Source organism: Dermacentor andersoni, chromosome 3, assembly GCF_023375885.2.
Source record: "Dermacentor andersoni chromosome 3, qqDerAnde1_hic_scaffold, whole genome shotgun sequence".
Classification (NCBI taxonomy): Eukaryota; Metazoa; Arthropoda; class Arachnida; order Ixodida; family Ixodidae; genus Dermacentor; species Dermacentor andersoni.
In genome coordinates, this window is record NC_092816.1 from 53,841,359 (window position 1) to 53,853,599 (window position 12,241).

At 49.4% G+C, this 12,241-nt stretch overlaps 1 protein-coding gene across 2 annotated transcripts in view; it reads left to right on the forward strand.

Moving 5' to 3' along the window:
* The window catches only part of LOC126520831 (uncharacterized), a 450,097-nt gene that overhangs the window by 271,507 nt on the left and 166,349 nt on the right, over window positions 1–12,241 (forward strand). Inside the window, exon 1 of one of the 2 annotated variants that reach the window (XM_072287153.1) lies at window positions 1,157–1,309. The exons of the other annotated variant lie outside the window; for it this stretch is intronic. Coding sequence (XP_072143254.1) covers window positions 1,173–1,309 — 137 coding nt within the window. The 5' untranslated portion in view covers window positions 1,157–1,172. Of the gene's footprint in view, window positions 1–1,156; window positions 1,310–12,241 lie in introns of those variants that run through there. 2 annotated transcript variants of the gene reach the window in all.

Sequence of the window (12,241 nt, forward strand, 5' to 3'; positions counted from 1 at the left end):
TAAAGGGGTCCTGAACCACCTCTCGGGCTTGACGGAAAAAAACGCACACCGCGGATAATATACGTTGCTGTGAATATCTCAGCAAAATTTTGCGGCCTTGCGGGGCGCTTGGAGATCGCAAGCGAAGCGCGAAGTCACCTCTTTCTCACACTTGATCCATTCAACAGAGGGCTGCTCCTCAGTCCACTGTGGGCACTTTATTTCGTAGTATAGCAGATTCTCATATGCCACTGCCATTGACCAATAGGTGATATCAATGGAGAAGTTTGTTTGGATCTGTGTGCTTCTTTCTACTGTCTATTTGTGCATTTGCCGACGCAGTTTAGTAAACAGGCTAAAGCAACCGAAAATCTGCTTTCGAATTTCCATAATTACGTGCCTCGGGAAGCCGACTATCTTCTGGTTACGCTCGGCCCCGATCACCCGCGAAGAAATTGAACATTGCCCACCCTGCCTATCGATATGATAGCTGTCGGGTCTCGTTTTCTCGATTAATTTTGAACACTGAACTACCCTCGAACAACGCGAAACTTAAGGTCAGAGCGAACGCACTCTTTCCAGCGCGCGCTCACTCCTGGCTCCTTTGCAGGCTTCACTTTGTATTGAGCTACCGACAGCGCTTGAAAATGCCCAAGTTGGATGTAGCCACTATCCGTTGGTCAAACTGGCGCAAGCCAGACCGACGATACGTTCATTTGAGGGATCGCCAGCTGCTTGTGCGCAGGCGCGAGTAAGAGCGGACGCGAGAGAGAAAATCTGGGGGCTTTTGCTCGCTAAATATATGACTGTGCCTAGGCACTGCGGAGTAGGTTTTTGTGCAGGTGTTTGTCCCTAGGCGTGCCGCTGTTGCGGATTGGGATCGTTGGTTTACGTTTGGACGATTGCTGCTGGCGTGGTATAACAGGTGAAGCAGCGGGCACTGACGGCCGACTTGGCGACCGCTGTGTCGGACAGATTGTGTCGCACCTGCGGCGCTCGTGCAAACTCAATCGCGGCGGATCATAGCTTTCTCGCACCTTACGGCATTGTGCCTTGTAAATAACAGCACAGATATTTCTGTGGAAGCAGTAGCGACCGTAGTTGAGCCCGGAACGCACATATTGAATATCTAGACGGCAGGGCGCGTTAGCAACCGCCGTTGAACGCAAGTGGCTGAAAGGCCGCCGGTGACGATGACTGATTCAGCACCGGCTCCGCAGGCTCGAGAAAGTCTGTCCGATGTACCTTCAGAGGCAAAGTTCTGTCTGGTGTTGCAGAAGACGCGGGGCGCGGTAGTGCTGAACTTAGCGTCCCAAGTTCGCCGTTGGACGTAGGTATATTTACTCAATCGTGTTTTTAATAACTGTAACAACGTGTCATTATTTCACATTATTGGCGGCGCCTCCAGGACACCAAAGCGGCAACGGCACTAAAGCTAGAAGCCGGTCTCGTCCGCGGGTTGGGGCTCGCGGAGGCCTGCGCGTGCCAGGGGTGTATAGAAGATCGGCTGTCCACTATCGCGGACAGCGAATGTTTTTATGCGAACTGAACCTGGCATGCTTGGGCCTCCGCGGCGCCAACCCACGGGCCGCCCTGCTTCCAGCTTTGATACCCCCGCTACCCCTTGGGTGCCCTGAGTATCCTGCGCCGCCTGCTTTATTATAACCTCAAGTGCTCTTCCGAGGCATCCATTTGCCGATTACGCGTGCCATCCTGGAGCTTGTAAAAATCCAATCTATCGTCGCGACGAAAAAAGTGACCCATGACTTATACAGCACCAGTCATAACCTTGCCCCTTCAGACACAGCGATCACCAAATGGGGCGTCCGTGCCCACTGCATCACCGCGCGGGCAGCCAGCGGCGGAGCGTAAACAAACTCGACCGCACTCCGCAATGCCAGCATATCTAGGGGACAAACGCATAACACGCGCTAAGAAACCTCCTCCGTAGTGCCTAGGCAGTCATATATTCAAGGAGCAAAAGACCCAGATTTTCTCTCTCACGCCCGCGCTTACTCGCGCCTGCGCACAAGCGACTGGCGATCCCTCAAATGAACGTCTCGTGCCAGACCAAAGCATGGAAGCGCGAATGCGCACTCGATGCTTGTAGTGCCCAAAAGTAAACGTTGCCGATACGCACTACATTCGCATGCAGCTGCGGTTTGCTTTGTAGCGTAGACACCGCGGCTGCCGCGGGGTGCCGCGATGAGTCCGCTCGCTGAGTACAACCGCGTCGTTGGCGTCAAATTCGAAAATAGTGGCGTCTACGTGAACGTCGAAAATTAAAATTTAACTGCGCGCCATGGTGACGTTCAACAGGCGGAGCGCCGTGGGTACGCACCGCTCTTTTGTTGCCTTTGTTGTGGAAGTCATTGAAGAATGGAAGCAAGCACCGCGAAAATCTGGTTTCCAAATTGATAGCCAATAACATGTTTCTGCAGAACGCACCGAAGTAGTTATTGCGGCCAAGTATTGCTGAAATACTACGTTTTAACTTCAACTGCATTTCTCGCTTTCAATAAAAAGTGCTCCACGGCTCGTTTGAAGTAGTCAAATGTAGTTCCTTGTTCTACATTTTACATCAAGGCTGTCAGTTCAACAAGAAGCACTTGATACTATTATATTCCGAATTTCACGGTTTCCTTAAAGAACAACAACGTTCATATGGTTCAAATTAAGTGAGAATAGGATTACAGTAGGTGGTGATATGCTGGCAAATTTTGCAGGTGTGTTGGAGATGTAATACTTAAAATTGAATTTTGCTAATCCACCGTACTGGCTGCTTAGAGACGTTCTAAAAGATATCCGTTAGAGGGAAGCCCGTTGCGCTTGTTTGAAGCTTATCCCATTTCCAACAAACTGAGAGAACGGGGAGGGGGGGCAGGGGGGCCCGGCTCCCTCCCTCCCCACGAAATCAAGTGGCATACCCCCTTCTCCCCACCCACGCCACCACTCCTCCCACATTCCCTAAAGCGCCGTCTGAATGTTGAGTTTTGGCAGCTACTCATCGATCGGTCAGCATTTTGCTGCCTTTTTCACTCCTTTTGGATGGCGGTAGTTATCGGCATCTCGTGGGATGTGAAAGCCAGTTCTCTCATAGATTCTGCGTCCGCGCGATTAACTGGAGATGCGTTCAGTTGTCACCATCTACTTAACTGTCTCGCTGTATGCGCGTGACAGTTGGATAGAAACCGTCATAGTAATAATATGACAGTTTACGCGTTTTTGACACGAATGGTGCGCGTTATTCATTTTTGTACTAGTATATGTACCCTCCCTCATTTGCATAGAAAGCTACCTTGGGTTGCCCCCCCTAGTGCACAACATCTACAGGCTTGGAGCGACGCCTCTCACCGGCAAAAAATGATTAGAGCGAGTGGGGCTATACTAATCCAGGTACAACCTAATTAGGAAGGCCCACTAAGCTTCAACAAGACACTCCCTCTCCAGAACAGAAATTGGCCTCCCTGGCGCAGTACTTATTCGGCCGCCACCTGCCACATGGTTCCCTCAATTACCCAATGGCCCTCAGTCCCCAGCAGCTGCGGAGTAACTGACCAAGGCGGGGTCAGACTTGTAGCGCAGCAGAGGGTGCTAATAATTTCTGGACCCGGCCAGTGGAAACTGACCCTTGCAACGTTTAACACCCAAGCCCTCTCGAGTGAGGCTAGCTTAGCAGGACTCTCTGAGGAATTATGAGACATTGTTTAGGATATTATCGGTCTTAGTGAGATTAAAAGAACTGGTGAGGCATATACATTGCTGAATAACGGACATGTCCTCTGCTTTAGAGGTCTTCTAGACAAGAAGCAATACGGGGTAGGATTCCTAATCCATAAGGGCATAGCTTACAACATTGACGAATTCTACAGCATTAATGAGAGGGTAGCTGTAGTCGTAATCAAGCTTAATAAGAGGTGTCGATTAAAGGTAGTACAAGCATACGCTCTAACATCCAGTCACGATGAAGAGGAAGTAGATCAGTTTTATGAAGATGTTGTATTAGCGATGAGAAAAGTGTAAACTCAGTATACTATAGTAATGGGCAACTTCAATACAAAAGGGGGAAAAACAGGCTGGGGAACAAGCAATAGGCAACTACGGCGTCGACTCTATAGGAACACAAGAGGAGAGGTGCTGGTAGAATTCGCGGAAAGGAATAAGCTTCGAATAATGAACACCTTTTTCAAGAAGCGTAGCAACAGAAAGTGGACCTGGAAAAGCCCTAATGGTGAAACAAGAAATGAAATTGATTTCATACTTTCTGCTGATCCCAGCATAGTACAGGATGTAGAAGTGATAGGTAGGGTAAAGTGCAGTGATCATAGGTTAGTAAGGCTAGGATTAACCTGAATTTGAAGGGAGAAAGAGGGAAATTGGCCAAGAAGAAACAGGTCAACCTTGAGGCAATAAGGGTAAAAGCAGACAAATTCAGATCGGTACTTACCAACAAATATGCAGCCTTAGAACAAAGATGATGACATAGAGCTAATGAATGAACCCGTAACTAGGTTAGTTTCAGAGGCAGCAGTTGAAGTGAGAGGCAAGGCACCACGGCAACCAGTGGGCGTGCTCTCCCAAATAACAAGGGACATAATGAAGAAACGAAAAAAATGACTCTCCAACTCAAGAGATATGATAGAATTCGCGGAACTGTCAAAACTGATGAACAAGGCGAAAAGAAGTGATTTTCGAAACGATAACATTGAGAAAGACTGAAGAACCCGTAAAAAATGAACGCAGCCTGAAATCAGTGAGAAAGTAACCCGGCATAGGACAAACAAAGATGTATGCACTAAAAGATAAGCAGGGTAATATCATCAGCAATCTCGAAGATATAGTAAAAGCAGCGGAAAAATTCTAAGCTGACCTGGAAACAGTAATGACCAGGATCAAGAAACTCCTCCTATAACTAGCGATGAGGTCAGAAGGGCCCTGCAAGACATGAAACGATGAAGAGCGGTAGAAGATGGAATAACAGTCGGTTTAATCAAAGATGAAGGAGACATAATGCCTGGAAAACTGGCGGCTCTTTATACGAAGTGTCTATCGACTGGAAGGGTCCCAGAAAACCGGAAGAATGCAGATATTATACTAAGCCACAAAAGAAGGAGACGTTAAAGAATTGAAAAATTATAGGAGCATTAGGTTGCCCCCAGTATTATATAAAATATTAACCAAAATAATCTCCAATAGAATAAGGGCAGCACTGGATTTTGTCAACCAAGGGAACCGGCTGGCTTCAGGAAGGGATACATTACAATGGATCACATCCATGTCATCAATCAGGTTTTTGAGAAATCTGCAGAGTACAATAAGCCTCTCTATATGGCTTACATAGATTACGAAAATGCATTTGATTCAGTAGAGATACCAGGAGTCATAGCGGCACTACGTAATCGAGGAGTACAAAACACTTACGTAAAAAGCTTGGAAATATGCTACATGCGTGTGGTATTTGTTTGTTTGAACGAGGCGCGTGGGCGCCATCACTCCAGAAAAGAGGAAGAACGAACTGGCCTCGCGCTGGGAATCTAACCGGTCAGCGCTGCAACCGTTGTAAATTTAACCTGTAAATAGTTTCTCGTCTTACTGACTCGTCCTTCGCGTAAGAATATCTGCAGAGGTTCTACAGCTACCTTAATTCTACAGAAGAAAAGCAGGGAGATTCCTATAGAGAAAGAGGTCAGACAGGGAGACACAATTTCTCCAAAGCTATTCACTGCGTGCTTACAAGAATTCAAGCTATTAAATTGGGAAGGCTTAGGAGTAAAGATCGACGGCGAATATATCAGCAACCTTCGGTTTGCCGATGACATTGTTCTATTCAACAACAATGCAGACGAGTTGCAACAAATGATTGGATACCTTAACGGAGAGAGTGTAAGAGTCGGGTTGAATTTTAATATGCAGATGATAGATTATGATAAATAGCCGGACAAAGGTACAAGAGATCAGGATCGCCAGTCGGCCTCTAGAGACTGTGAAGGAGTACGTTTACCTAGGTCAATTAAACACAAGGCACACTGATCGTGAGAAGGAAATTCACAGAAGAATAAAAATGGGTTGGATCACATACGGCAGATACGTGAGTTCCTGACTGGGAGCCTACCGTCATCATTGAAAAGTAAGGTGTGCGATCAATGCATTTTGCCAGTGCGGACATGTGGGGCAGAGACTTGGAGACTGACAAAGAGGTTTGAGAGAAAGTTAAGGACCGCACAAAGAGCGATGGAACGAAGATTTCTAGGCATAACTTTAAGAGACCGAAAGAGAACGGTTTGGATCAGAGAGCAAACGGGTATAGACGATATTCTAATTTACATCAAGAGAAAAAAATGGAGCTGGGCAGGTCATGTAATGCGCCGGTTAGATAACCGTTTGACCATTAGGGTTATAGAATGGGTACCAAGAGAAGGAAAACGCAATCGAGGACGACCAAATAGTAAATGGAGCGATGAAATTGGGAAATTCGCGGGCGCTAGTTGGAATCGGTTGGCGCAGGACAGGGGTAATTGGAAATCCCAGGGAGGGGCCTTCGTCCTGCAGTGGACATGAAACATGATGATGGTGATGGTGATGATGATGATGATAATGGTGATAAAAGTGGTGCCCCCCGCCCCCCCTCCCGGAAATATATATCCTGGGTACGTGCCTGACCGAGACAAAAGGTTTTGCTACTGAATAGGGTTTGGTTGCTCATACGTAGAGTGCACCACATAGTAGTCACTTCTTCATGCAACAAAACATGCGCCTTCAGCAAACTGACAAATTATTTACTAACAAAAATCAGCGCCCTCGGCTGCTTTTCTTTCTTTTCTCAGTCTTCATCTGCAGTTGAAACGCAAAAAAAAAAGCTATTCGAAGCAGCTTTTGCTTAAACGCAGAAGTGAGTGTTATTTACACTGGTTATTTACCCAGTCTTCAAGCATGTGTGGACTCAAATGTACGTCGCGCAGTTCGAATTCAGCCACCAAAAGAGATGAAGGTGAAGCTGAAAATACAACATTGCAGTCTAGTCGCGTTCTATTTGCAAGCAATGGTGCAGATAACATTTATAGTGTAAATATGAGCGTTGCCAATCATTATAGATACTAGTACTTCGGCGGGTTCTGCAGAAACGGAGTTATTGGCAATCAATTTAGAAACTAGATTTTCCTATTAACAAGCTTTGTAGAAGGTTTCTCCTGTTTCTTCGGTGGACTGAATATGAAGCGTCGTTTATATTTGAATGAAATTAGGGGCAAGAGTTGACGAAGGTGTAGTAAAAGTTTGAAGCGTGCATGTGTAATTATTACAGCCTCAGCAGTAAGTATACGTATGCAAGGGCTGTGGAGCGGTCGTGGTTTGACTCATCGCCTCACTGCAATGCACACAAGACCGGTTGGTACCGGATCGCCTATCTTATAAGCCACGCTCGCTTCTATATAGGCGCTGTTGGTGACGTGTGCATTTAGGTGTGCAGAATGTCGAACGCTTCGTAGGAACCGGTGAGCACATCTGTGTGTCTCTCTCCGGTAACGCGACGTCCAAGGAAATGGCGTGAATGAGCAGGCAGCAGGGCCGTAATGGAAAAAAGAGAGTTACCTGGCCACTCTAAGTCTTGGTGCGATGTCGTAAGCTGACAAAACATTTTTTTTTTTCGCTCCAGCGGTCATAAATTTACGCCTTGTATCACATTCGGCTTTATATTATGTTAGGCTCAACAACAAACGTCAAAACAGTGACCACATTTTTAAATTTTGTGCAGCACTTCTGCGGGACATGCACATTCTATGCCAGCAAAAAATTTCTAAATTCTGAAAAGCACTTACTTTCAGCATATGACTGTCGAGTGTCTCCTGCAATCAGCTCAACACCTCGCGCCATTTCCTGTAGCGCGTTTGGTCTATTGACGCGGGCAAAAATTGTGTTGGGCTCTTGGAAGTAAATTCCCACCTGTAGAAAGATTTCTTTTAGCATTGTGGTGTCTTACTACAAGATGTCATAAGTAAATGCCCATCATAGCAATATCTTAACATACGTGAGGATAGTAAGTAATATAATGAATTAGCAAAAAACTAAGGCTAAGTGATTTGTGAAGTACTTTTGGTGTCCGTGGAAGCTGAGGCTCGCGAGAATTGCAGGAACACTGAAAATAACCGCGAAGATGTGTGCAAGTAGCGCATACATGTTGGCACTGCCACTGTAGCTACACACCGGCGCTACGTAATGAAGATGCGGTGGCGCTGCCATAGGGAGCGACCTTCACGCGGTATAGGCACGTGCTCCGCCCCCGAGCGGGCACACCTACACCTCGATTGCCGCCGGCTTTCCGCAGGTCCCTGTGCGATTCACTGTTCTACAACAAAGGAAACGCAGTACGACAACAAACTGCGTTGCGGTAGATTGCGCCGAAAGTGACAAGAGGCTGGAGTTTGTGTTTTCACAAGTTGCGTGCTCGTGAAAGTATAGTCGCAAGCAACGGGATTCTGCGGTGAAAGGCGAAAGTACGATTCCGTCACCAGCTCGTTGAACATGCGCCAAACGTGTCGTTTCGTGAAAGTCACGCGTCTATGTTATTGGCGTGAATTAGCCAAGAAGTTGCTTAGGATCGTTTACAGACTGTCGTTATAATTTCTTATGCCCGTTTCATATGGTGAGAACTTGAGTGCGTTTTCGCACTTGCTAATCCGCAGTTGCGCAAATATACGCCGTCGCATCCTTCTTGCACGCGATTTTTGTATGTTCGAAGTGCTGAACTTCGAAGTGCGGCATAACACAGATGCGCAAAGGAATGGGGACTCATCACTACGTGGATTGTAAGCATGCCATTGCGACCTGCCTTCTTAATTTTAGAGCGCAGCTCTTTGGCGTCCGTTCCTGGGTTTCGCGTCGTCGTCGGCGTTGTCGTCGGCCTCGTAACCAGCTCCGCCCCCCTTTCACCCCCCCAGCGCTAGCAGCGACCGACTGATACCGCTGGATGCCGCTGACGCCGCTAGAGAGTCAAGATAACGTGACTGCATAGAACACCGTCGCCGCCATGCAGAAAGAGGAGGAAAGGGTCCCCCCCCCCCCTGTTCTTGTGTGGCGGATAGGGTGCTCTTCAGTTGCCGACGCGCCGGTTATTTCACGTAGGCCCCGGCACGTCGACGAATACGTGACCACCTTCCCACGGCTAGACCTGGTTCTTAGCGCTGCGGAAGCGAGGGTATCATATTGTTTGTGTCGGCATCGGCGGCGTTGTCCCTGAAACCAACTCCGCAGCTGGGGTTGACTCACTATCGGCGTCTGCGGCATCAGTCAGTCGCTGCTATCTCTTCCCTCCTCCCTTTATCGTGTTGTCCGCTTGCTGCGCGCGCTTCTGCCCCCATCGTTTGCCGCTGGGTGTACACGCCGCCCCCCTCCCCCCTCTTCCTGCGAGTCTCCGGTTGTCAAAGCGCCGGCTCGAACTTAATTCCTTTCTTCGCTCCTCCTCCAATGCAACCCCTGTGCGGTGGCAATCAGAGAGCCAGATCGGTGGCGGCGGATCTGTATATGTGCACCGCCCGAGTCGAAATTGCCGCTGCCGTTCGCCCTGTGCGGTGGCAATCAGAGAGCCAGATCGGTGGCGGCGGATCTGTATATGTGCACCGCCCGAGCCGAAATTGCCGCTGCCGTTCGCCACTGCGAAATTATCTGCCAGTTCTTTCTGAGCCATGAGCGAGACGACCGATGGAAGTCCTCCGTCTGCTGCTGCTGCTGCTGCTGCTAAACGAGCTGCCAGAGCAGAGGCCCAGCGCCGTCGCCGTCAGAATCCAGAGGTGCGTGCCGCCGAAGCAGAAGCTTACCGTCGCCGCCGTCGAGATGATCCAGGAGTACGCGTCGCCGAAGCAGGGGCTAAGCGCCGCCGCCGAGAAGACCCTGCCGTTCGCGCCGCCGAAGCGGAGGCTCATCGCCGCCGTCGAGAGCAACCAGCAGTAAGCGAGGCTGAAGCAGAAGCTCATCACCGCCGCCGAGAAGACCCTGCAGTTCGCGCCGCCGAAGCGGAGGCTCATCGCCGCCGTCGAGAGCAACCAGCAGTAAGCGAGGCTGAAGCAGAAGCTCATCACGGACAGGGAGCAGTACATTTCGGTTCTCCGAGCAGGTACACCTCGTCCCACCGTCATGCTACCCCGTACCGTGCAGCAAAAGCGGGTTAATTACTTTAACCCATGGGTGGCGTCCGTTCTAGATTCAAACATGGATCTTCAGATCGTGATAGCGCATACATGTGTTGCTCGATTTCTTTGCCTCAATCTATCGAAAAGGTGAAACAGCTTATTTGCTGCGCTCAAATTTCGCATTAGGAAGTAACGTAATCGTCGGTAATTTTTTTTGTTTTGAAAAAGTAACGCACTCATACACAAACAGCTGCCACGAAAGCAGTTTCTGAGTTGTTTTACTTTGTTTTCGCCGAACGAAACTGACGCCAAGAATCCTCCGTTCGGCGTTCACACATGCGAAAGTCGCAGATGCCGCGCTCGGTGCATGTACGCGAAGTTTGCATTTGCGGAAAGCGTAGCTGCGAAAAACGCAGTTTGAAATCGCGCCATGTCAAACAGGCTTTACCCTACCGTGGGAAAGCTCGATTATGATAACCCTTACACCTAGGCGAAACGAGTAGATAGATGCACCTGACGGGCGGGCACACGTCATATTAGCAGTGTAGATATTCAACAAATACACATAACGAGGCTGCATGGACAAGAACGGCACCGAGAGCGGCGCTGCTGCGCCGGCGTTGAGAGCGCCGCGTGCGAAGCAAAATTCTATTAGCGGTTGGTACCCCTCTCCCATCTCTCGTTCGCGCCGCCTTGATTGCCTCCTGCACTGCGCGTGTTTGGGCACGTTTCGCGCCGCGTGCGGTGTGTGCCTACGCGTGTGCGCGTTGGAGATTTCCTTCGAAGGGCGGCGTATACAGTCTGTTTCACATTTAGGGGAAAACTCGGAGCGCATTGCATCGCGATGCGGCGAGCGCTTAAGTCAGGCGGCGGCAGCAGCTCGCGCAGGTGCTCGAGGGGCGGGATGTTGAACGGCGTCGTCTGCTACGGCGGCGCGCGCTGGCCGCATTGTCGGGAAACGTTCTACTGTCAGTTGCAGGGCGCCGATCTCATCGTTACGGCGTGAAATGAGCCGGTATTCTTTAATATGCGTTGTGCGACGCCAACTGATACGCCTCGAAGGTAAGTTCATCGCTGCAGGGCAGTCATAGACGACTTATTGATTCCATACATTCTTGACGGCCCGTTTCTGGAAGGCGACTATATATTCTAACGCGATAGGTCGCCGATCCACACTGGTCGTGTTGTGCAACAACTGCTAGAAGAGCGCGCAGTTACTCTCTTGGAGTGGCCGCCTCAATCCCCGGGCGCCAACATCATTTAAAACGTCTGGGGCTCGTTGAAAGTATCGCTGGCGCACCACCCCCTCTATCAGTCGCCCGAGGATAGGCTTCGATCCACCATCGTCAGCGACTGAGACGCGCTGCGAATGAACTCATACCTGATCAAGTCATTCCGCACTTCACTGCCTTCCAGGATGAGCGCTGTCATCGCTGCCGCTGGGGACATGACGAGATACTAACTGAAGTTCCGAGCGTGACGTGTCCATTTCCCCGCCGGCGGGCAGAGTCTGTCTGGTGTAGCGAATGATTGTCGAGAAAAATTATTTCCAGCTCATTGTCTGAACCTAAAACATTCATTTAATCGTATTCGTTTGTTTCATCGTGTTCGACTCCCATAGTTATCATTGTTGAGTGCTTTGTTTTCCTTTCGAGTCAAACAAAGACTGAACACGTTGCGCGCACATCTTGGTGCGTCTTGTCGCTACTTATTACGGTAGCACACACAGTGAAGAAATGTACGTGCACTGCCCCTGACAGTAACACGCTTCGCAACAATGCGGCCAGCGCGCGCCGCCGTAGCAGACGACGCAGATCACGACTCCGCCCCTCGAGCGTCTGCGCCTGCTCGAGCTGCTGCCACCGCACGACTCCATTGCTTGCCGCATCGCGATGCAATACGTTCCGAGTTTTCCCCTAAGTGTGAAACAGACTGTACACGCTTCTATTTGCCTTTAAGAAGTTCGGTACGCTTGACGATTATTTTTATGGCTGCAATGCGGCGAAAGGGCAGCGTCTGCTTAACCATGTAAGTGACGCTGAGCAGGTGATTGGAAACGACATCGTATGTACCGCCGGAAAAATCGTCAGCACATACGATGCGGCACATACATACGGCACATACGAGCTAAAGTCATTTTT